We start from the raw sequence: 25,238 nt of genomic DNA on the forward strand, positions 1-25,238 counted from the left end.
ACTGATCTGGCCAGCTGCTTCCACTACAATATTTGTCTCCATTAATATTTTTTACCGTATTAGCGAATCTGGTCTGCTAAATAAGCATCATTTAGTTTAATCTCATGTGGTAGACCAGGAAGCTAAAATGCAGTGGTTTCAATAACAAAAAGATGAATCTTGAGGCTACTGAGGGGGAAAAGAAGGCCTCCTTACAAATAGTTTTTTAATACATCCTTTTGATTTGGGAGGTGAAATAGAACACATCACACCCATACCTCTGTCGGGAGAGAAAAGTGCTTTGCTTCAGGCAGACAAATATAGTGGGGTGGGGAAGGGATGATACCACAGTTTTTTATAACAAACTGAAAACTCCTTGATTTAAAACCAAGCACCAAACTAAACTCTGGAAGCAGACAGAACCAAAGCCAGCACTAAACACCTGCAAAGGGCTCAGTTTGTCCAACAATAAAACCTCCCAAACTTTGTCTCTTGTACTGCCTGTGAACACAGATCCTTTCACAGCAGTGCCAGCTGCGGTGTAAAATTACCCTGGGTTATAATCCTACTGTGCTGACAATTTTATGTTCCAGCAGGTGCTGTACAATTTTTTACCAGCTGCTATCACTCTTGTAACCCAGCTTTTTTATTTTTCCAGTGGAAAAGGAGCAAATTCTAGTAAACAGCAGGGAAGGAAAAACCAGAGATAATGCTTTGTGTCAGCAAAGGCACCATGTGGGAAAAGCAGGAGCTCCCAGCTATGACTTAATTACTTTAGTTATGTACACCCCTGTGATTGGAATATATTCTTTTGGCAGTTTGAAGGGCTTCACCTAGCAGGGAAAATTTGCAAAAGGATTCCCGTTCTTCCTGAAGAATTAATGTTCGGTCTGAAAGTGAGTGCCTCTCACTGGCAGCAAAACTTCAGGAGCCTCAATGACATCCGCCAAGGAATATGAAAATGTAGACTCCAAAGGTGGGCTGACTCTGCCTGAGGAATTGCACTCTGAGTCCTGAAACTCGCAGAATCGTGGAATCATGTCCCAGTTAGGTGGGAAATGAGCTCTGAGGTCATCAAGTCCGGCCTGTGACCGAACACCATCACACTGTCACCCAGACCATGGCGCTGAGTGCCACTTCCAGCCTTTCCTTAACTACCTCCAGGGACAGTGGCTCCACCACCTCCCTGGACAGCCCCTTCTGCCCTCTCATCCTGTACCCTCTCATCCAGGAGATCCCTGGACACCACATTCCTCCAAAGCAGCCCCACACTGCGTGCTCAGGCAGCAGCAGGAGCCAACGTTGTTTTCTAAAGCACAGCGAGCAGCCTGTGGGTGAGAGAGACGTAAATTCTGGGTAGGAAACGTGGCACAGCAAAATTCCTTATTTATGAGGGGTTTATAGCTGCAGCCGGACACAGCCCAGGGGTGCCCGGGGGCCCAGAGGCCGATGGCCCCGGGGCTGTGCCGGCCTGGGGCGGCAGCGGGAGCGGGGCAGGGCCCGTCCCTGGGCCGGCCCTGCTGACGCCGCACCTCGAGGGCTGCGGCACCTGCGGGCCCTCACACGGGCAATGGAGGGGCTGCGGCGTGGCCGGGGCGGGGAACGGAGCTGGGAAGGGAATGGAGCCCCGGGAGAGGCTGAGGGAGCCGGGAAGGGGCTCGGCCTGGAGCAAAGGAGGCTCAGGGGGCCCTTGTGGCTCTGCACAGCTCCTGCCAGGAGGGCACAGCCGGGGGGGGGCAGCGGGGGGGGGGACGCGGGCTCCGGGTCCCTTTGTCCGGAGCCATGGGCGGGAACGGGGGGCGGAATGAGGGGCGGGAACGCGCGCGGGGCGTGGGCGTGGCCCGGCGGGGCGTGGCCTCACTGGCGCGCCCGCCGGCCGTGGGCGGGTTTTGAATTTAGCCCGCGGCAGAAGGCGGCTCGCGATTGGTTGGCTTGCGGTTACGTGGGCGGGAGGGCCGTGGGGGCGGTCCGGCGGGGCGGGCGTGCGGCCATATTGGAGCGGTGCGGAGCCGGCGGAGGAGGAGGCGGTGACGACAACGACGGCGGTCGGTTCGTCCGTCCGTGCGTCCGCTCCGTCTGTCCGCGCGGCCACCTGTCCGTCGCACCCCTCCTGTTTCCCTGCCCTGCCGGTGTCCTCCCTCCAAGCCCGCGCTCCATGGCCGAGTCCACGGCGCCGCGGACCCGCGGCCCAGCCGTCGCCGCGATGCTGCAGAGCCCGGCGCGCATCTCCCGCATGCGGGAGAAGGAGGAGCTGCGGCAGCTGAACGACCGGCTGGCCGTGTACATCGACAAGGTGCGGAGCCTGGAGACGGAGAACAGCGCGCTGCAGCGGCAGATGATCCACCGGGAGGAGGTGCGGGGCCTCGAGGTCACCGGGCTCAAGGCGATCTACGAGGGGGAGCTGGCGGACGCGCGGCGGACGCTGGACGACACGGCGCGGGACCGCGCCAGGCTGCAGATCGAGCTGGGCAAGCTGCGCGCCGACCACGAGCAGCTCCTGGACAGGTGGGCCACAAAGAAGCCGGGAAGCATCGGTGGCACGGCGGGATGGAGATGGGGATGCGGGCGGAGCGGCGCGGGAGGCACCGGCGGAGCGCACCCCGCCCGTCCCGCCGGGGCTCCGCGGCCGGCAATGAATGGGGGAATGAATGAATGAGGAGCAACGGGCAGCGCTGCCGCCGCTCCGCCCCGGCGGGAAGAGCCGGCCCCGAGCGCCGCCCCTGCCGGGTGCGAGCGCCCCGGACCCCGCAGCATCCGCGGGGTGCTCCGGTGCGCGCGGAAAAAGGGGGGAGTTTGGTCAGACAGGTTGGGTATCAGGCAGGAGTTGCTTACTGTGCGCTGGAACAGGTTGTTCAGGGAGGCTGGAGCGTCAGAAATGAGGTGAAGTGCTCTGATTGCTGCCCGGAGTAAAGGAGACCTTAGAGCACCTTCCTGTAACTAAGGGAGGCTGCGGAGAGATTTTTGACAAGGGCGCGGGGTGTTAGGATAAGATGGGAGCGGCTTTAAACTGAAGAAGGGCAGGTTTAGATGGGATATCGGGCAGAAATTCTTGGCTGTGAGAGAGGTGATGTCCTGGCACAGGTGGCCCAGGGAGGCTGTAGATGGTCCCATCCCTGGAATTGTTCCAGGCCAGGCTTGATGGAGCTCAGGACGGTCTGCTTTAGTCTTGGAACTGGGGACTGGACGGGCTTTAGAGTCCATCCCAGTCCCTTAGAATGTGATTCCATGAGTGTTCACCTCGCCCTGCACGGACTGAGGGGCTGTCTTGAAGGCTCAGGCTGCTTTGGGACGAAAAATTGAGCCTTTCTCAAACAGATTAACTTCATAATGTGAAAATACTGACTAGGTAATACATGGATCATGCTTGAAACCAAAGGGGACTGTAATTTCTGTGTGCCCTCCTCGATGTTCAGATGTTACCAAAGGTAGAATTTGTGTCCGCACATCCCCCGGATTGACGGCTTTAGGGTACATTGCCAAGATCCCTGTTTTTGTCGCGAACTGATTTTGAGGCACTAGATTTTGCTTCTTAAACACTCGGCTCCATTAATTTGTTTATTTGGTTCCTTGTTTGTGTTTACCTTCAATTTGATTTTTGTGGCTGCTGCAGTTTTAGGCGTTTGCGCTTTAGCCTTGGAATCAGAAGGTGTGACAATATTGGGATGGGGGGTAAAAACCTCCGGAGTTGTTATTCTTCCTCTGCTACTGTGTCTTAAATGCCCTCTCAGCCCTGATGTTTCGTGATGAGGAAGATACTTCGTGTGTAACCCGCACATGGATGTTCTCCCGCGTCTGCAGACACCTCTGATATTTCTTGGACTCTGTTATTTATAAAAACCAAAACCGTGAGCTTCTAATTAGTGAGAGTGGTTATTCTGGAGGTTCTCTCTTGGTGCCTCACGAAAGTCTTAAATCAAAGCAGTCATTGACAGTGATAGGGGAAAGCCTTCTGGTGTAGCCACTGACAGGCACCAACATTTCTTGACTCCGGGGTCGAGCCAGGAATTTCCATCTCTTAGTGATTTTATTGAGGAAGGCACACTCTTGCGTCAGCTTCTCACATAGACGCCGTGCGTGGGACTGGGATCTAAACGCAGTCTGTGGTGGATTCCCTTTTTGTGGCTGGAACCAAGGCTTTAATAACGTGGACACGGGCATCTGCATGTTCTGTCTTGCATTTGCCTGTGATACTTGGCAAAAAACCTGCTTTGTTGGGGGCGGGTGTTGATTGCCAAGAACTCCTGGAGGGTTTAGTGAAACAAACACTCGGTGCTGTTTGGGGCTCCTGGGCTCCACTTGTTTGTGGCTCTTTGGTGTGGATGGGCATGCAGTAAGGCTATTTGCAAAGCCTTAAAAAGGAGCAGAGGGGTTTTTCACTTGAACTGGAGCACGCTCCTGCATGGCTTCTTAAAGCTGTTAAATCACATTGTAACCTGACAAAAAATGCTCTTAAAAGCACTTTGCACAAGCGTGCATAGGAGCACTGTGAGGGTTTGCAAGGTAAGATGAGGATGTGTGCTCTCAGCAAGATTTTCCTTGCCCTCTCTGGAAGCAGAACTGCAGTGAGCTGTATGCACTGGCTTTAGTTAAAATGTGAGTTTGTTGTAGTTTGGATCTAACAGAGCCAGTTGCGAGGGAGGAAAAAGGGAAAAAAAAAACAAGTTTCCTGGCGTGTTTGGTTTGTGTGGTTTAGATATTCTGGTAGCCATAACATTGAGATTAGTGATGGCTTTGTTTCCTTACAGAGCTAGTGGTGGAGAAATCGTTCTCCAGGTGTTCTGTGGAGGGAGTAAAGATGATTTGCCACTTGATTATCTGAAGCTGGGCAATACCATTCATGGTCTAGCTGGCCTTCTTGTGTTACTTGAATATTTTTGCAGGTGTATTCTTGTGCCACTCTGTTTCCTCTGGTTAGCACGGCATCCTTCTTAATTCCTTGATCCATTTTATTCCAGGCATCTCTCAGTCACTCTTAGTGCCTCAGACTCAAACTTCTAGTTACTCTCGAAGTGCTGTAGGACTTTTCCTGTTCTTTCTTCACAAAAATTAAAGCTCCAGTCACCTATTTGTTGGATTTGCTGACTTCAGTGCCATCTGTACGGTGTGATGCACCAAAAAGCTTGCTCTGCTCATACTTCAAATCCCTCAGGAAAATTGCATTTTTTTACTGTTTGCTTACACTCCTATATATATAGCAGTCTTGCTGCATGCTCTCCTAGAGTGCTTGCCATGCAGCCATAGGTTCTGCTCCAGCAAAAATATGAAGGTTTCCCTTGATACTTCAAATCTCTAAAGAATTAAGTGGGGGAAAAGTGAGATTAAAAAAATGGGCTTCCCTATTTTTGCTCTGGAGAGGGGATGGGAAAGTGATACTCATAGTTGTGTAAGTAGGAGGCTTGTGATGGGCAGAATGGAGATAAAGGAAAATAAATCTCTGTGTCTCAAGACTTAGGGGGGGAAAAAAAAAACCCATGCAATTTGGGTTTGTGTGTATAGAATTCTTGGGAGGTGGAGGAGAGGGAGATCTGTCTTCCGTAGTTTGAGAAATTGAGAGAGAGCACAAATTTCACAGTATTTCCAGTTTATGTTCTCATTAGTGATTAGACAAGACTTAACTGTATGCTTTGCTATCGGTGTTGGCTGTTGTAGAGACATGCCTATACTTCTGTACTTTAAATAAACTTGTAATATTTTTTTTGTAATAAAATTGTGTAATTAACTGTGACTGCTACGCTTTTGCCAGTGGAGGGCTGTGGCAGACGCCAGCAGTAGCTCCACATAACAAAATGCCTGTGCACATTGATTTCCAGCTGCTGGGCTTGCTCGTGAGCAATGGAGGCGAAGAAAGGTTGCCTGACGCTCAAAATTCATGATGATACAATTGGCAACAAATTATTTTGGGGTAACAGCTCCTGTTATTTTTAGGTAAGAGTGCACTTCCTGCAACAGAGCAGCGTTGCCTTGGCTGGGCGTTCAGATTGCTGCAAGTTCCATATTTCTTGAGAAAAGGATTAAATGGACAAGGCATACAAATCAGTGAGGGATGTCGTCCTTGGGCATGTCATAATGCCATCATTTAAGCAGCAGGTCCCAACTGCTCCATCGCATCCTACAAGACTGGACAAAGCTTCTGCTTTTGAGGGGAGACGTGTCATGGGTTCATCGTTTGCCACAAGTGCACACCAGGGAGAACTGCTGGGCCAGAGAGGTCTCGTGTGTCACTGGAAGCAATTAACTGAACAAGGGCACACATTGTGAATTTTGGCACAGCTGTGTCACCAGGTCCTGCTGAACAGGGGCCGTTCAGAAAGCCAGGGCTGGCTGGCTGCTGTGTTTGTGTGCCTCTGCTGATGGGTCTGGTTTCAGCATGGTTTTCCACTGGTGGAAGTGGTTTCCAAGATAAAGAAAATTTATTTCGAAGAATGTTTGTGATGGAGACTCAATGGCCAGAAATCCCTGGCTGGACTTGCCCAGTTCTGGTTGGTCGTGAGAGGAAATTGTGTTCTTTAGGAGGTGTGAGCTGGTGTTAACTCCAGTTAATTTAGGAAACCCATTGTTTGCATTTGTCTTTGGCAGGCTGGGGTTTCCCTGTGGCAGTTTGCCAGTGTTGAGGGACATCTGCCTCCTGGAAGAGGAGAGACAATGTGATTAGAGTAACTTTGAAGGAAAATGTGTGTTTTATTGAAGGTGTCGGCAAAGGACTTAATCTTCCTTTATTATCTTCAGGTGTTTTGTTGAGTGCATTAATAGTAAATGTGGCAAGAAACTAAACTTTCATTTTAAGTATCAAAGAGATGGTTTATCTGGCTGGCTGGCTTTGCATCTCCAGCTGGCCTTCCTTCCCATCTTCACTCTGAAGTACATTTCTGCGCTGAGATTAGACAGTAAAATAAATATCAGGAACAGCTTCAGCTTGTGGCTTGAATTACTGATCAAGGGTGCAGCTGGTACCCCGAGCAGCGACACAGAGCCATGTGGTGTTGGTGCAGGCAAAGATGTGACACCTGTTCCAGGCTTTGCCAGGGTGCACCTGTGCTGCGAGGAGCTGGAAAGGAAGCTGGCTTGAGTTGTTTTCAGGTGTATTTTTGTTATTGTAGGTGATCTTGAAAAGCGAGGCAAAGATTGGGACTTCAGAGGTTTAATCTGAAATCTGTCGCCGCTTGGATGTGTACCATAGAGCACCCAGAGGGGGAAGGAGTGGGGTGGTTGGCTTGCTGTGAAATCATTCGAGCCACTGAAATGTAAGAATTTATATTCTGAAGTCAGCATGTCTTCTGTGCAGTGTGGGACATAAATATTTGGGCTCAGATACGTGGAAATGTAATGAAGACAGGGGAGTGGGCAGTGGCTTGATATGTGTTTGTGTGTGTACTTTCTCCTTAAAATGGGGTTATGGGGTTCACACAGATGACCATGAGCTTCGGGTTGGATTTGTGACTTCAAGCAGGGTGTGACTAGAGATGATGTGTTGTTGTTGGTTGCAAATATTTAAGTAAAATGGGTAACATGAGATGAGGTTGAAACAACGTTACACGTATTTATTTACAGGAAAGCCATACCTGTCCAGTTACTTTTATGTCGGTCTTTAATCAAATATTTGAATGCTCTTAGGTGCATCTTACGTTATTTAAGTCACTTCCTTGCAAAATACAGCCCTAGCATTTTGTCTGCCACGGGGGGAAAATGTGGGAAACTGACTGCTAGCTAAATAAAAGATAGAAAATTCATGACTATAGTTGGGTTTTTTTAATTATTATTTTCATATTTCTCTACAAGTGGACTAGAAAACTAACCCACTGTGCAGTAAATGTAATTTTATAGGGGTCTAAATATAGGTTGCATTATCAGGAATGGCAACACGTGTGTATCTATGTCACGACTTGGCAGAAAGCCCATGCTTTCCGAGGAGGGTTTGGTTAATGTTGGCAATGCTTAGCTTGGTGATCAGGCACTTAAGCATCTGCAGAGAAGAGTGGGTGGGGTGTGGGAGGTGAGAAGAATCTGCTGTAGGCTGGTGGCATCCTGCACTTGGTCAGTTCCAAACGAAATTTTGGATTACACCTCCCAAGGTCTGGCTGCTGACTGCTTGCCTCGCACTAGGTGTGTGGCTTGTCTGGCTCCAGATGGTCAACTTAGCCAGAAAATTATTTCCTTGGGGTTTTTGTTTAGTTGAGGCTTTTTTGTGTGGCTTTTCTATTAACTTAGTGAGAAGTTTAAGGAGATGATGGGAAATTGTAGGTTGTTGTAAACGTTTCCATGGATAAGAAGATCGATGCACTTTGAAGTCAAAAGAGAGAAAACCAAACTGCTTCTTTGAAAAAGATGCGAGTCAGCAATTACTTGTTTGGTTTTATTTTCCTTTCATGAGTCAAACTACTTGAAAAGGAGCACAGTTCTAGGTAATCTCTGAACACTGCAACAGGAAGGTGTTTGAGGCGTTTTCATTTGCTGTATTCAGATGTAACTTTGGCTCTCTGGGGAGGAAGAAGGCATCTATTGTCAAGAGGCTGAAGTTTTTCCTGGTCAAAATTAATGGATGTAAGGGTGAAGTATGTGCTGTATACATTGGTGTTTGTTTTTATAAATCACAGAGGCTTTTCTGATCTTCTCCTCCTTTCCTGAATTCCCTTCAGGGATGGGATGACACTGTTGAGTTGCTGAGATTTCATCTGGCTTCCAGCGTTTGAAGTGTGGAGCTCCAGTTTCTGTTTTCTCTCTGAGAATGTGTTCAGATGAGCTGTCCCACAGTGAGACAGCTCATGTCACTAACAGCTAATAGTGCTTAATTTTAATTCTCCACCCACCCACCACCCCCCTGCTGTGGCTTTTGTTGCATTAAATTATAGTGTGGCTGCACAGACAGTCTTGTCGCAAACAAACCAGAAAGGGCTGATCTAACTGGTAATACTTTTTGTGGTACAGGTACTACCCTGGGTTTTAATCATGTTGTTGTTGTGTTGTTGCTAGTCTATATTATTATAATAGCCTTTTTTCTCTGCTGATGCATGGCAAGAATGGTCTTCTCAGCTGCCTCTTAGTCTGTAAATGCATTAAAAAGGTATTTATATTAAAACAATTTAGGATCCAAGCAGTTTAAGGTATCCACCACCTTGGGTAGTGGCACGTTTTGGGGACTCTCTCTGTTTCAGAGTCCAGGATAATTTGGGGAGCAGCGCACTGTTTATAGTTCTGCAACTTTCTCATTTCAGGATCTGACTTGGTAGCCTTGGTTTCAGCTTAGGAGAAGCAGTTTCTTCACGTTTTGATTAAAGCTTTTTTTTCCAGAAGTGTGACCAAGCCAGAAATGTCTGCTGTGGACCCTCATACTTCCTAATAGGGGATGGAGGGATTGGGTTTTTCTACAGATGTTTTTTGTACAGATGCGCAACACACCTTCCCTTCCTTCTTTTTCCTCTTCTGCTGCACACTTTGCTTGCGTGCTGAAGTTCTAGCAGGGCTGGGTGCAAGAGGGAATAATGCAGAGAGCTGGAAGCAGGAATGCCCCAACCCCAAATCCTGTATTTTTGTCCAAGCCCATGGTCCGGCCGTGGGTCTGAGGAGTGAGATCCCGCTAAGGCAGTGGGGAGTGCTGGGCAGGAGGAAGCAGCTGAGTGCAGGAGAGTGTTTTTGTGTGTCTCAGGGGCTCCCAGCCTGGCCCTTGGATGCCGTGGGGGCAGCAGGTGCTAATCCCAGGGATCGGGGTTAAGGAGCGCTAAGTCTGTTGCGTAGGGGCTGCCATGTGGTGTGGCTGTGTGCTGAAACCTCCATCCCTGCATCCCTCCGTGTGCATGCACCTCGCCTGTGAGCGTGACAAGTGCAGGGAATCTTGGGGGGAAAAAAGGATTTTTTAAAGCTGAGGGTGTCTGCTTTTAAAATTGTGTTGATTTTGCCTTAGGTCTCATTTTGTCGAGATGCATTGCTGTTGTGTCTTATAAACCTTACAGTGACTAAAAAGAGTAGTGGATTTGTTCTGAATCTGTCTAATTTTATTTTGATTTCAGTTTATCCAATTTTCTGCATATTATGCTGTTTACTCTGGGTTGGTTCTTTTGTGTTGTTTTGGGGTTTTCTTAACATCTGGAAAGAAAAGCGTAAAAGGTGAAGAAGGACATGCCAGCTCTCATTATTACTGAGCCTAAATCTGTCCATCCCTTTAAAAAGTTCACAGTTCAATTAAAACCATCTAGGACTTGTGCATGCTACTGCCCTTGATAGACAAGGGTGGATATCCCAGGCAGAAAAATAATGAACTCCAAGCTGAAGAACTTGTTACACATTTAAAGGCTGCTTGTGCCATCTAAGGACAAGAGACACTTTGATTCATGAATATGGGTTTCCTTTCTCCTGTTTTTGATAGTAGCCTGTTACAGTGTTATTTGTGGATAATAAACTTGTGTTTATGTGACATTACTTTCCCCCCCTGTTTGATTTCTCTGTTTGAATATGCTGGTTTAGGAGATAAACACCTAGAACATGCTTGACTGCTTGTCTAGACACAAAAGCTAATTTGAAGGTTATTTGAAAATCTTCTGTGCTTGCCTTCATAAAGAAATCACCTCTGCACCAGTGTAATGTCTATGATGGCAGATAGTGTATAGACAGGATTTGGGTCTGTGGAGCTTTGCCATTTCTGAAGGTTGCTGCCAAAGCCCAGTAAATTTAGCTAAAACAACATGTTTTTGACAGGTGTTTCTCAAGTTCAAGGTTCAGATTGCTTTATTAGCCAGCACTCTGTTTTGGGGACATTTCTAGGTTTTCTTGCAACCTTTTCTAGGCATTTCTAGGTTTTCTTGCAATCACTTTCTCTGGTTTGTTCCAGCTATGCAAAAAAGGAATCTGACCTTAGTAGAGCCCAGGTCAAACTTCATGAGCTTGATGCAGCCCTGAATTCTAAAGAAGCTTCACTGGCCACAGCCCTTGGTGATAAGAAAAGTCTGGAGGGAAAAAATAAAGAGTTGAAAGATGAAATACAAGAGGTGAGAAGAAATGAGTATCTTAACCATCAGGTTCTCTTAGCGAGTGAGTGGTTTTCTGTATTATGAGCTGCCAACCTGATGAAGTATAACTTTGTAACCAAAAAGGATGAAAACCTGTCAAGAGCTGAGACAGCTCTTAAAATCGAAGATGCTGAAATTATGAGGGATGTTACTTAGGGCGAAGACAGCAGATCAAGACTCAAAGTACACTTGACACTTTTCAGAATTGTTTTGGGGGGCAGATTGGCTTGACAAGAACAGGTAATAAGTGACAAATAACAATTTCTCTCTGCCCCCCTTTGGTTTCTGCCTCTGGTTCTGCATGTTCTGCTGGAACAATGAGGAGGAAAACCTCTTCTAGTTTTGTTAGCCTTTAGATTTGTAATCTTGAGCATCGCCACCTCAAGAAGACAAGTTGTGGAGAGAAGGCAACTGGTGTTTTCCATGTATTAAAAATTGATTTGTAAGGAAAATTATTAGGGAGCAATTTTAATGCCAGTTACTATTGTGAAATATATAGAACTCGCTTGTATAAGCAACTGCAAAAGTGTCCATGTGTGATATGTAATATTACTGGGATAAATACTGGGATTTGATTGTGAAGTTAAACCTTAATATGTAGTAGCTGTAGTTCTGTGAGGCTTGGGCCACTGTGTGAGTTCTACTGCATAATTTGTGTTGATTTTTTTTTTTTTTATTTCTTAAAGCTTGAAACTTCTTTAGCTGCTGCCAAGAACCAGCTTATGAAAGAAACCTTGCAGAAAGTGGAACTTCAGAACCGTTGTCAGAGCCTCTCTGAGGACCTGGAATTCCGTAAAAATATGTATGAGGAGGTAAATTTAGCCTCAAGAATTAACATTTTTAAAGAGAAGGTGGCAACTGGTGTGGGAAATTCTAGAATAGGAAAATAACTTAGGTTGTTGGGAGGTACCTCTGCAATTTGTCTGAACTCCTACTCAGAGTAGGGTTTACCTCTGTTCTGGCATGAAGGTTTCCAACTTCCTTTTTCTAGGAAAAATGATTTTAATTCTGAATTCTTGTGGTAAAATAACCTCATGTATCATGTTGTTTCATCTTAAATTCTGATCATGGTGTGCAATGCACGTCTTTTTCTGTTAATGAGAAAGTAGGTTAATTTCCTACATAACCCCATTATAAGAAATAAAGTGGATGGAGACTCAAACAGGTGCTTTGGACCTGCAATGTTTTTAATTTCAAACCTTTCTAATAGGATGCTCTTGAATAATGGAAACAAGGGTGGAGGAGTAGTTGTCTCTTAGAACTTTCTCTTGCCACCCTCCCTTTCACCTGTGGCATTTGAGTCTTTCCAGGAAGAACCTTAGGGCAGTAACAAAGGTCTTTTGTTCCATGTGTGCTTTTTCTTGCTAGAAGTATTTTCAGCTTTGTTTCATATTGTTGGAATCCCTTTCTTTCCAGAGAAAGCACAGGCAAGCACACAAGTAAATAGGGAAAGTGAGTTGACTGTTACTTCACAGCAGTTTGATTTTGTTGAAGCACACAAGGTACCTCAAGAAAGGAGGGATCTATTTCCAAAATCTGATGATTCTGAGGTGTATTTGTTGCAAGAGAACTCTCAGAAAAAAAAAAAAAATTGATGGTATCCTAGCTCTTATTTTAACAACTAGCTTTTGCAAAATAAGGCTGGGGAGACCATTTCTACCAAAAGCTTCGCACCAGAATAGTCCGACACTAGAACCTGCGTTACTCCCCGCTCAGCAGGAAACTTTAGTCCCGTATTTCCCGGGTGTTAGCGTGTTTCTGTGGCTCCCACAGGAGATCAAAGAGATGAGAAGGAGGCACGCGACGCGCCTGGTGGAGGTGGGCTCTGGGTCCCAGCTCGAGTTCGAGCACAAGCTGACCCAGGCCCTCCGCACGATCCGAGAGCAGCACGAGGCACAAGTGAGGCTCTACAAGGAGCAGCTGGAAGCGACTTACAGCTCCAGGGTGAGAGCAGTGTTTTCACACAGCTGTTTGATGCTGCTTCGGTTTTGTTTGGCGCAATAGCGCAACTTTTGGCAGCTTGGAGGGGCTTGGAATTAGCATGCGTTTGGGTGCGGGTTTGCGCTTCGACATCTGGCTTTGGGAGCAGGTTTAATCCTCATCAGGTACAGCAACAGAAGGGAAGGAAGCACTGTGTGGAGGTGGTGTGGGGGGGAAAAGTGATTAATGCTGGGATTACCATGAATTCAGGGAAAATTTTTTTAATTGTTAAGCATGGTACTGAGCAGTGATAAATATATATGTATAAAAATTCGTAATGGGGCTGCTGAGAAGATAGAAAATAGAGTTTTCTGAGCCTGTACAAAACATGGGGAAGTTTTACAATGCCCAGTAACTTCTGTTTTTCACTCATCTAGGCAGAAATCTGAAATCAGTTAGACTTCATAATTTCCTTCCTCTGCTGTTACTCAGCATTTATGTCAGGAGGCACCCTCATGTCTCAACTGAACCTGGTTTCTGTGGCTGTGCTTGTTGCAGTTAGTATTGTTTAAAAGCAGGGTGAGATTTTACATCAGAAAAGTTCATATAAACTGAATTTATTAGCATCAGTTTTGGTCTTTTCAGGCTGCTTATCTCCAGGCCTTCAATCTGTCTTGGAAAAGATTATTTAAAATGCAGTCTAGCCAAAAATGCAACCTCTCATTGCTTCCTTGGTCTTTATCATCAGGTATAATTCTCTGTGTTTTTGGAAACTTAGTTAAAAAGATAAATTGGATTGCTTTGCACCATCATCATCAAGTTCAATAAATCTGTGGTGCAGCTCAAGTGTTTGTGGTAGTGTTCAGCAGGAACGATTTGGTTACTCTATAAAAGTAAAACTGTTGAAGTTTGAAGTGATAGAATGAAACAATAGTGGTTTAGGATGCTAGTACTGGTGCCAATTTGCTTTTATTGCCTGAAAGGTAACAAGTTTGCCTCTTTTTAGAGAATGTAAACTCATTTCAGTTTAGAGAATGTAAACTAATTTCACTAAGAGGGAGCTAAAGCGTGTTAAATAAACATTTAAGTGTATTAAATAAACTTTAGCCAGCATGAAAACGGGGCTCAGTAGCTCAGTTTCAGTAACGTCTACAAGGGAAGGTTTTAATCCTAAAGTAACTATTCAGTGAATTGGAATTCCAGGCAGGGCAATCCAGCACGGCAACCACGTTTTAGCCCTAAAGAAAGGAAGGTTTCAGCGCGTTGGAGCTGCAGAGAGGAACTCGGGTGGCTTAGTGTGGCCTGTGGGTTTTTGGTGATTCATTCCTTCTTCTGGTGAAAGTTACTGTGAAGCTGACGTGCTCGCTTGGGTGCCCTGCAGCTGGAGAGTGCCAGGATGTCCTCGGAGGTGAACAGCTCTGCAGTCCACACCATCCGGGAGCAGCTGAACGAGAGCCGCATGCGCATCGAGAGCCTGTCCTCCCTCATCACCAGCCTCCAGAGAGAGGTACCCAGCTCTGCCTCCTCGCTCCCGCTGTTCACACCTGCTGGGCTTTGTGTTAAAGGGCTTTTCTTCCCATTATATTTGTTGGGTTTTGTATTAAAGGTGTGTTTTTAACCCAAGTTTGTTCAGTGTCACAACCGGAGTTTTGTCTTCTCTCCTCCTGCTTTGTGCTGTTTCAAATTCATTTATATCTCCTCTTGACAAGCTTTATTTTATTTTTCTGTGTGTAGAGCCAGTGTTTCTGCTATAGAGCCAGTGTTTGAAATGGGGTACTGTTAAGTGGCTTTTGTGGAGAGATGAGGCAATTTTAGGCAAATGTGTATTAAATGTTCTTGACACACTGAGCAGTTTAGTACTGACTGGCCCAGCCTAGTGTAGAATTCTACAAAGCAACATTCAAAGCCAGAAATGGAATTTGGAGGCTCTTTTCATTCTAGATCCAGTTTGCATCCAGACATCTAAAAAATCTAAAACTGTTGACAAGATCTTGCCCAGATTAGGCATGTGAGACTGAGCAAACAACATCAAAAAACTGTACTCGAGCATCTGTAGGGCAGGGCCTCGAGCAGAAATTGGTTATTCCTAGATTACAGAGGGCATAGATCACACCCAGAGAAGTATGACGTAGTGTATGACAAGTGATATGTTCAGTACTGGCCTGTTTGTAACATTGTGGGCACTGCAGTGGGAAATCCACAGTGAAAATCAGAAGAGTCAGGAGTAGGTTCTGCAGTAAGCTTTTGTAACTCACTTGAAAATGCAACAAAACATGTAAACATTTTTATTAATATAAAATACTAGTACTGTTCGCTCCTTTCTGTGATACACTTCGAATTTTACTTCTCCTGTACAGTAGACTCTAATAGGGCATCAAAATTCTGTGTATTTCCAGTGAGAAATATAAACGTGGGGGATATTATTTCCTAAATTTCCAAATAAATTGGCAGATACTTGTAAGAGTCTTCCTAGTGTTCCTTTTATCTAGTCAGGTTAGTCTCTGGAAAAGATCAGGTGGTATAATGAATGTGCATGAGGTTCCACAGAGTTGGATGGAAAATTTTGGCCACTTAGATCTTATTTCTGCCTTTAGATTACCATCATCTTTTGGTGGTTCAGTCAAGAGGTTTGTTAAGTTAATTGCCTCTGTTCTGTGACTCCAGGAGTGACAGCTTTGTTCAGAGGACTTGCTTCTGAACTGGCAGAAGTGTTTGTTGCTAATTTCAGGGCATTCAAGTTCAGAGAAAATCAACTTCTGTCATTTTGGCCATGATTTTTCCACCAAATAAACCATTTTGCTGTGGTTTTGGGGTTTTTTTTTTATGGTAACATTAGTGAAGTCAGCCAGGACACTTTTGTTTTCCACTTTAGTAGCATTAAGTTAAGATTTATTTTCTTGGAAATCTCTTATCCCTGGTGCTGGTCTGGTTTGAGTTGCCAGCACTGAGCTCTGTAGTAGACTCCGCTGTGATCTTCCATGTGACACAAAACTCCATTTATTAAATTCCTTATCTGGCTCTTAGCATTGACAACCAGTAATACTGGTCCCTTGTGTCAGACATGAAGACTCCCTCTCCTCTTCTCTGTCTCTGGAATATGTGGTGACTTCCTAAATTTGGATGCATGCGTAACAAACTTTGTGATTACGGGGCATCGGTTCGTCTGTCTGCTCCTTAATTAAAAAAAAATAAATTGAATCTCAAGGGGCTGTGAAACAGAAGAAAGCATGCTTATGGAAACCCTAAAGCTGCCATCATTTTGGGCTTTCTTTGATAGGCATTCCATTCTGGGTGTGCACTTTTAAGATCTGCTGACCTGATGGAATTTTTGAAGCAGGAGACAAATCAGATTTCTTCAATGAGTGCTTATCACCACACTCTGAGCAGGCCTTGGAGGCTTTGGGGATAGGCAGGCAGGTTTGCACTGACAACAACCCCTATTCCTTGAGGGGAACTGCCTCCCAGGATTCAGGATTAGCAGCACCAAGCCAAAGCACCAAGCAGACACCTGGAAAACACAGAGCACTGAAACACCTCCAGGGGTGGTGATTCCTCCACCTGCCTCCCTAGGCAGCCCGCTCCAATATCTAACCACCCTTTTGGTGAAGAAATCTGTCCTAATGTGCAGACTAAACCTCCCCTCGTGCAGCTCAGGACTGTGTTCCTGTGTCCTGTCTGGAATGTGTTAAACTCTTAAGCTCAGTTTTTCTTTCCTGAGTAAATTCAAGTGCTGTAGCATATTTTCAGATCTCAGAAAAACAGAGCAGAGTAATTGTTTCCCCAAAGATGTTGCAAGTTTCACTGGAATCTTATGTGTTTACATTTGTAGTAGGTGAGTTGGAAAGGAGAGAGTTGAACACACGGGTGAGTTTGAACTCATGGGAGGGTGTAACTTCTGTAGTTTGAATTTGGTGTTGCCTGAACAGCAGAGGAGCAGCACGTGGAGGCTTGGCTGGGCTTTCTCTGCACCACCACTGATGTTTTCAATGCTTTTCCTCTAGTCCAGAGAGTGGCAGGACAAAGTACAGGAGCTGGAGATCACCTTGGCCGAGGAGCAGGAGAACAACCGCAAAGCACTGGCAGAGAAGGAGAAGGAAATTGCAGAGATAAGAAGTCAGATGCAGGAGCATCTGAGTGGCTACCAGCAGCTCCTGGATGTTAAACTGGCATTTGACATGGAGATCAATGCATACCGGAAATTGCTGGAGGGTGAAGAGGAGAGGTAGGGAAGACACGGCAAGGAGGTGGTGTCTCTGTTATCTCTGTGCTTTTCTTGTCTCCTTCTCTGCTAAAAAGCAGTTTTTAGTGGTGCTTGACTGCTTTCCATGGCACTGTTTTTGCCTCCTCCTGTCTGACAGAGTTCTAAGTCATCAAGAGACCAAGGACACTGATTATCAGACCAGCTCTCAAGGCAGCAAACATCCTTTACTTTACCCTTTTCTTTTTTTCTTTTTTAATTTTTTTCTCTTTTTCAAATCTTTTTTTATCTATCTTTTTAATATCTTTTAAATTTTCCCCCTTTCCTTTTCCCCTTTCCTTTTCCCCTTTCCTTTTCCCCTTTCCTTTTCCCCTTTCCTTTTCCCCTTTCCTTTTCCCCTTTCCTTTTCCCCTTTCCTTTTCCCCTTTCCTTTTCCCCTTTCCTTTTCCCCTTTCCTTTTCCCCTTTCCTTTTCCCCTTTCCTTTTCCCCTTTCCTTTTCCCCTTTCCTTTTCCCCTTTCCTTTTCCCCTTTCCTTTTCCCCTTTCCTTTTCCCCTTTCCTTTTCCCCTTTCCTTTTCCCCTTTCCTTTTCCCCTTTCCTTTTCCCCTTTCCTTTTCCCCTTTCCTTTTCCCCTTTCCTTTTCCCCTTTCCTTTTCCCCTTTCCTTTTCCCCTTTCCTTTTCCCCTTTCCTTTTCCCCTTTCCTTTTCCCCTTTCCTTTTCCCCTTTCCTTTTCCCCTTTCCTTTTCCCCTTTCCTTTTCCCCTTTCCTTTTCCCCTTTCCTTTTCCCCTTTCCTTTTCCCCTTTCCTTTTCCCCTTTCCTTTTCCCCTTTCCTTTTCCCCTTTCCTTTTCCCCTTTCCTTTTCCCCTTTCCTTTTCCCCTTTCCTTTTCCCCTTTCCTTTTCCCCTTTCCTTTTCCCCTTTCCTTTTCCCCTTTCCTTTTCCCCTTTCCTTTTCCCCTTTCCTTTTCCCCTTTCCTTTTCCGTCATTGTCATTTGTATGCCTGCTTGGTGTTGTGCTTAATGTTCTTCTGCAAAATTAGTTGCAGGGTTAATTATTTGTTACCCACATTCCCCCAAGTATAGAATAATTTTAATAAACTCATAGCCATTGTGATTGCCCAGCTCATCAGCCAGCTGCCTTTTCCACATCTGGCCTCAGAGTTCTTCCAGTACTGAGAATTTTCACCTCTGTCACAACTGTCATTTAGAGCAATTTTGTTCTTCACTGTGTTCTGAGCTACTCTCTGCTGATTCCTCTCAACTGTGGGGATGGAACAGCCAAAGCTTTTATTCCACTGTGTTTTTGCATTAATTTCACACAGTGGCTTAAGTCTCCCTAGGGTTTTTGTTTCTTTGTAGTCTTCAACAAATGCACAGAAATGCTTTTATGCTCTTAATGTAGTAATCCATCAGTATTCTCTGCTCCAGGAGCATTAATCAGCTGTTTGACAACATTTTATTCACCTCTTCAGTACTTCAGCCTTCACTTATTCATGTAACATGCTTTGTTTACTATGCTGCTGTATAAATCTATGGGAAGAAGAGGAGATGGAAGGAAGTTTATTTAAAAAAAAAGGTGGAAAAAGTGAAACTAAATCATGGAATCTTTAAGGCTGGGAAAGATATGAATCCAGCTGTAGACCCAGCACTGCCGTGGTCAGCACTAAACCCACGTGCCCCAGTGTCCCCAAGTGCCACATACACATGGGTGTTTGGATGATGATTCCACCACGTCCCTGGGCAAAGCCTGACTGCCTTTTCAGTGAAGAAATTCCTCCTGACACCCAGTGTGCACTATCCCTGTCCCACTTCAGCTCTTCCCTCTCGCTCTGTCCCCCATTCCCCGCAAGCGCACCCCGGCCTCCAGCTCTCATCGCCCTCCTGCCAGCGGGTTGTGGAGGGCAGGGAGGTCCCTCCCTGAGCCCCCTGTTCTCTGATGTGCTCTGTGTGTGTGTGTGTGTTCTCTCCCTTGCCCACGCCAGGCTGAACCTGTCCCCCGGCCCCTCCTCGCGGGTCACCATCTCGCACGCCTCGTCCAGCCGCAGTGTGCGCACAGCCGGCCGCAAGAGGAGGAGGATTAACGTGGAGGAGTCCGAGGCCAGCAGCAGCATGAGCATTTCCCACTCTGCCTCTGCCACGGGGAACGTGTCCATCGAGGAGATAGATGTGGACGGGAAGTTCATTCGCTTGAAGAACACCTCTGAGCAGGTTTGGAAGTGACCGCGCGCGTCCCGAGTAGAGGGAGTCCTCGGTGCCCTTGCTGCTCCTAAGGCTTCACTTTGATCCCCGAGCTTGTGGCATTAAGGAGCTGGTGTGTCCCAAAGAAAGCTTTCACACACTGATCTGGATTGGTGGTGACTTTCCCCCAAGGATTTTTGGTGCTTTTGTTTTACTGCAAGGTGGCCCGTCCACCAAATCATTACTTCGCACTTCTGCGTTCTGCCTTGCAAGTAATGCACCTGTAAAATGGTACAGGTGACATTGTTCCTGATCAGAAATACTGCAAGCAGACACCAGGCTGCTTTAGATGCCTTTTCAGCACTTTTTCTGCCTTAAAAAGGCTCAAAACAAATAAATACATATGCAGAATAGAGGTCTAGATGAAATTAACTGCCAATGTCCCTTGTGTCTGCATAGAGCTTCCCTAAATTATGGTTTTTCTTCTTCCTTGGCTGCACACACAATTTTACAAGCCCTCAACTCCCATGCCAAAGCCACTGCTACAGTGACCACTGAGATTATATGGTTTTGTGAATAGATTAGAATTTGTGTTGGGAGGGTACACACATCTACACAAATGAAGAACTCTTTGATAAATAATAACCACTTCCTTATTTTGCTGTTACATACAGCACATTTCCCTCCTTTATCTTCACTAAAAGGCAGCCTGTTGTGATGAGCTGGCCTGGTTCCAAGTGTCCCAGTCCCCTCTAATCAGTGAGGATATGGACAGGCTCCTCCAGACAGTGATCATGTGGGTTTTAATTACCTGTAATTACCACACCTGGGGAGCAATGGTTTCATTTAGTGAATTCAAGAAACCTTGACATTTCTCTTGGTCTAGACACTTCATTGTGTAGATGACTCAATTCAGCCAGGTCAAAAACTGTTTCTGGTGAGTCAGAATCTGCCCCTTTTTTGCTTTTTTGAGGGATTTTTTTGAGTTTCCCCCCACACATATGCTTGTTTAACACATAGATTTTTTTCCCCCCACCTTTTATTTAATTACCCTGCACATCCCTTGTTTCATAAGGAAGGAGAAGCATCACTTTTTTCCCAGTAACCATGGGTGGTTCATGTTTTTAGCACTTTTCCAGGGGGTCTAGGTATTTGAGCAACTCCCTGTAGTGCAGTGTAATAAACTGTACTTGGGGAACATTCATGAGTGTTTTGACAGTTTATGTAAATAAATAGATTTTAAAATTTTGAAAAACACTCTTAAGTATGGTATGTGTTCGTGCAATGACAAACTGAATGTCAGCATCCATTGAATTATATAAGATTGTTTATTTTAGATAATTTTAACTGACAGTGGGAGCTGTTGAATGATCAGAACCTGTGTTTGTGGGAGAGTGGAAAAAATGCTTGTTTTTAGGAATTTAAAAAATACCTACTCTTGTTTTGAAGGAGTCATTCTGTAAAGATGACCTGTATGTGATTTGTTAATACTTATCAAGCAGTTTATAGGAAAAAAAATAATATAGGGAGTATGTGGTGGCAAGTGCGCATATGTAAAAATATTTCAAGAATACTAACAGCAATATTTTGTTTTCTAGGAAGCCTGTTTGCTATTCTGTGCTTCAAAAAAACAATAAATATTTGTAAGGGGATTTTAATATTTAATACCTATTACTAATATGTATTTCTCTGGCCCAAATGATAACAAAACTGATGCAAATCATAAACATTAGTTAAGTTAACATCAGAACTCAAAGGCAGAATGTATTAAGCTTTAACTTCAAATAAGAGGTAAGCTAAATTAACCTAAAATTATTCTAATTCCATGCTGAAGATCAAGTGATAATAAACCCATTCACTGAAAGTTTCGTGTGTGTCACAGCCTTAAAGATAAAACACACTACATTGCATAGCAGAAAAAATTAATGCTAGTGGAAATACTAATTTTTTTTTTTCTTTTTCCTCTCCCTTTTTTTAGGATCAACCTATGGGAGGCTGGGAGATGATCCAAAAAATAGGAGACACTTCTGCAAGTTACAGATACGCCTCAAGATACGTACTAAAGGCAGGCCAGACCGTTACAGTAAGTGGTCAGGTTTCATTTGGAATGGCCAACTTCTGTGGGTGAAAAAGACAAAAGGGTTTTTAGTTTTGTCCTTCCTCTGTATGTTTTCAGGAAGTTATCACCTGTGTTTGTGTGGGGCATTTGTTGTGTTAATTGCTGGGATAATTAATACAGAGATGTTTTTCAGAATTTTCTGAGTGAAACGCTAATTTTCGCCATGTGCAGGTGAAAATTTTACATCACGTTACATATTCTGAAGTCCCTGCATTAAAAAAAGATGTGTTTTATTGTACACTACTTTAGGATTTGCTTGGTTTTCCTTATTGGAAGGGATTCACAGCGTCACTTAAATGAAATAACATTAACTGGATTTGGAAATGTGGTAAGGCTGGCAAAAAATGTTCCTGTGTGACTTGTGTTGTCAGATCTGGGCTTCAAATGCTGGAGTAGCTGCGAACCCTCCCACTGACCTCATCTGGAAGAACCAGCTTTCCTGGGGCACTGGGGAAAATGTGAAAGTTGTGCTGAAGAATTCTCAGGGAGAGGTAAAGCACCCCAGATCTGTGTGAGATATTTTCTCTCTCTAGGTGCCATCACCTACAAGGATTCAGATCAGGGCTCCATACAGGAATGCACTTGCAGGGGTTTTTTGGTAAAGTTTTCTCCTTTTGGAGAACTAGCTGCAGTTTAGAAATGCCTCTACTGAAGCCCGTGATTTTTTTCTTTACTCTGTATTGAGTCTAAATAGTGAAAAAATGACATATTCAGGCACCTTCCTCATGGCAGGAGCTGGGCAGTGCCTTAGAACACACCTTGAAAAGAAAGTTTTGGTAAATTCTTGACCAGTCTTCTAAATCAGTTTTTCTTAAACCTGTGTGCTTATGAGGAATGGGGAATCACACAGAGAAATCCACATGAAACAATGAGGGGTTACTAAAAATTGGGATGGGGTAGTTGCTGTGACATGCTGCAAGTGAAAGAAAATATTTAAATATATATGAAAAAATCATATTTTGGAAGGACTTGATGACTGTTGTCAGAAACAGTCCTTTTAATCTTTAAGATATTTAAAACTAAGCTGCTTATGATTAATGCTTGAGAAGTTTACAAATAAAATGAGTACAAGGAGTTCTCCCAGCAGCTGGAGCTTTCATTTCTCAGAAGTCCTGAGCAGGTGAGAAACAGGAGATTTTGTAATTGTTGTTTTTTTGAAGTCTTAAAACTGTCTTGCAGGAGGTTGCTCAAAGAATTACTGTGTTCCAAACAACAGCACGTAAAGGGGAAAATGAAGAAGTTGAGGAAGAAGTAGGTGAAGCTCTGGATGAGGAAGACATTCACCATCAGCAGGTATTTTCTTTTAGGACTAACAAGGTTATTTATGTTGAAAAAATTGAGATTTAAGTCATGAATTCTTAAAACAAAAAATTAAAAATTGAGTGCAGATGTTCTTTTATTTTTTAAAATCAGTAATTAAGGAAAGCATGGAGCTGTCTTTTTGAAAATATTGCCTAACATATCCTCTTGCAGATAAGTACATTTTTTTAAAAGTTTAAGATATGGGGATTTTTTTTCCTCCCCTTAAACTCTGTTCCTCTTAAGATTCCCCCCCATGCCAATTTATAGTAGAGCTTGGCTTAAGCAGCTAAATTTACTGAAAGTTTTCAGAATTTAAATCTCTCTTTATCTCTCATAGAGAAAGCCATGTTAGTGTCTTATATTCAAATATTTTCTCTGATAAAGAGAGATACTCACATATTTTCTCTGATTGAGATAATTTGAGATTTGAAAACTCTTTGAGAGAAAATGTGCCTGGCATGCTGAAAAAAATGAAGTTCTGAAGATCAAAAAAAAAAACCAAGAACTGTGTTGGAAATCAGCAATGTTAGATTTATTATATAGAACCTCACAAGGTTCTTCTTTATGCTCCCTGATTCAAATACAGAAATTATTTTTATTTTTCTGATGCCTGTCGTCTTATTACTCCTCCATAGGAAAGGACATGTAACATTGTTTTAATTCCAGGATAAAAACAGGTTGTACATCTTTGCTGTCTCTTGTTTGTACCCTGCCAGGGCAATAATTTCATGTATGTGTGTATATATGTATATGTGTGTATATATATATATCTGTGTGTATATGTATGTATATACGAATATATACGTATATATACGTATATGAATTTAATTACATATTAAATATAATAATATCTAATTTAAATATATAGTTTAAATATAATTAAATGTTTAAAAATATAATTGACTGTATAAAATATATAATTAATGTATGTTTGAGAGATAGTCAGTATATAGTCAATATATAGTCAATATATGTTATAATTAATATATAATTAATATAAAATTAATATATACTTGTTTAATACTATATATTAAAAAGCACAATAGATTCTTTTGAGTAGAAAAGCAGTTTGAGCATTTTGCTGCTGGGTGGTTTGTTGGTTGTTGGTTTTTTGGGGGGTTTTTCTGGGTGATTTTTGTGTTGTTGTTGGTTTTAAATGGTTCTCCCTGTTCTCAACAGGCAGAGCAAAGGGCATCCAACAGAAGCTGTGCAGTCATGTGAAATTCCAGCCACTCCAGGTTCCTCCAGCCGTGGTAATCCCTGCCTGCAGAACTGAGCCTTCTGAGAAGCACAACGTCATTTTCCTGTCTGTGAATTTTTAAATTCTGCGAGTCTGATGGCCTTAAACTTCCTCTGCCACTGAAAAAAAAAAAAAAAAAAAAAAAAGGAAAAAAAAACCAACAAAAGAAAAAGGAAGGTTTGTCACAAGCATCTCGACTTCCTCGCAGAATGTGAGCTGTTGGCTCCTGACAAGGGGCATCCAGCGGATGCTCCTCTCTCCCTCTCTCAGATTTATACACCAGTCTCTCTTCATTGAAGCCTTGCTGGAGTAGGAATATTCCAGTGTGTTTTGGGGATCGATTTTTTTTAGATTATACCACTCTAGACTAGTTGCTACGACCTCTTTGTAATATAGGTGCTGTTGGTTTAGAGTTCTTAAATCTGGAGGAGAATTCATGTTACACCTTGTGGTTGTGTTGTTAAGATAGTGTTACCATCTTGAATTTTTATGTGGTTTTTTCTAACAAATCAGAAAGCTGTTTTAATATGGATTCCCTTATTTGTTTACAATTTTTAGTAACAAAACAAAGTCTCTAGAGGTCTAGTCTACATTTGTATGGGAAACAGATGTAATTTTGCCAATGTTGAAAGTTTTTCTGTCCTTTTCCCATTATTCTAATGTCTGAAAAATATTTAAATAAAGTATGTCTGTGCTGCAGAGTAAAGTTTTTGGAATTTGTTTCTTCCTAGAGCTGAGCTCATAGTTGAATGAGTGTTGAATCCTTAACATGTGATGGGCTTTGAAGCTGAAGAAACATCCATTGAATGGAACAGTGGCATTTGAGGTGCAAAGATTTCTTCTGAATAATGACTGATACTGCTTCACATTTGGGAAATCAGTTCTTTAGAGCTTTATTCACACTCTGTTGCATTTGTGCTCATCTTGGCTGATGGTTCTGTTCTTCCTGGACTGGCTTTTACTGCATCCTGCAAGTACCAGGCCTAAGCAATGTGAGCGAACACAGTAATATGAAGAGAAATTTAAAAGTGCTGTAAAATAGTTATCTCTGACTTAGCCTGAATGTATTGTTTTAAATGCATAGCCAGAATTATGGAAGTTTATTGGAATTTTTTTTTTAATTGACTGGACTGGTTTTTTTCATGGCAAAATTAAGGTTTTTTTAGCATGTCTTTCACCTTGGATGAGCCCTTTTCTGGTGGAATTTCAACCATGTGCCAGCAGAAGGTAGAAAGGGAGGGGTTGATTAACAATTCTTAAGTTATGGTAGGAACCTTCTTGCATGATCAAATTCTTGGTTATAGC

At 43.8% G+C, this 25,238-nt stretch overlaps 1 protein-coding gene across 2 annotated transcripts; it reads left to right on the top strand.

The window, feature by feature from the left end:
- The first annotated feature begins 1,988 nt into the window (after positions 1–1,988).
- LMNB1 (lamin B1) lies at positions 1,989–24,630 on the top strand. 2 transcript variants are annotated; one of them, XM_063179887.1, is made up of 11 exons: positions 1,989–2,484; positions 10,799–10,955; positions 11,663–11,788; positions 12,750–12,920; positions 14,278–14,403; positions 16,898–17,118; positions 19,077–19,302; positions 21,251–21,355; positions 21,763–21,882; positions 22,571–22,684; positions 23,873–24,630. In XM_063179887.1, the coding sequence occupies exons 1-11, from the start codon at positions 2,135–2,137 to the stop codon at positions 23,912–23,914; spliced, it is 1,758 nt and encodes a 585-aa protein (XP_063035957.1). In that variant the 5' UTR covers positions 1,989–2,134; the 3' UTR covers positions 23,915–24,630. The 2 variants fall into 2 exon arrangements, with proteins under 2 accessions (XP_063035957.1, XP_063035958.1); XM_063179888.1 differs by lacking the exons at positions 21,763–21,882; positions 22,571–22,684; positions 23,873–24,630 and adding an exon at positions 20,871–20,915 and having other exon boundaries at positions 21,251–21,354.
- Positions 24,631–25,238: the final 608 nt, after the last annotated feature.

Source organism: Melospiza melodia, chromosome Z (assembly GCF_035770615.1).
Source record: "Melospiza melodia melodia isolate bMelMel2 chromosome Z, bMelMel2.pri, whole genome shotgun sequence".
Lineage (NCBI taxonomy): Eukaryota > Metazoa > Chordata > Aves > Passeriformes > Passerellidae > Melospiza > Melospiza melodia.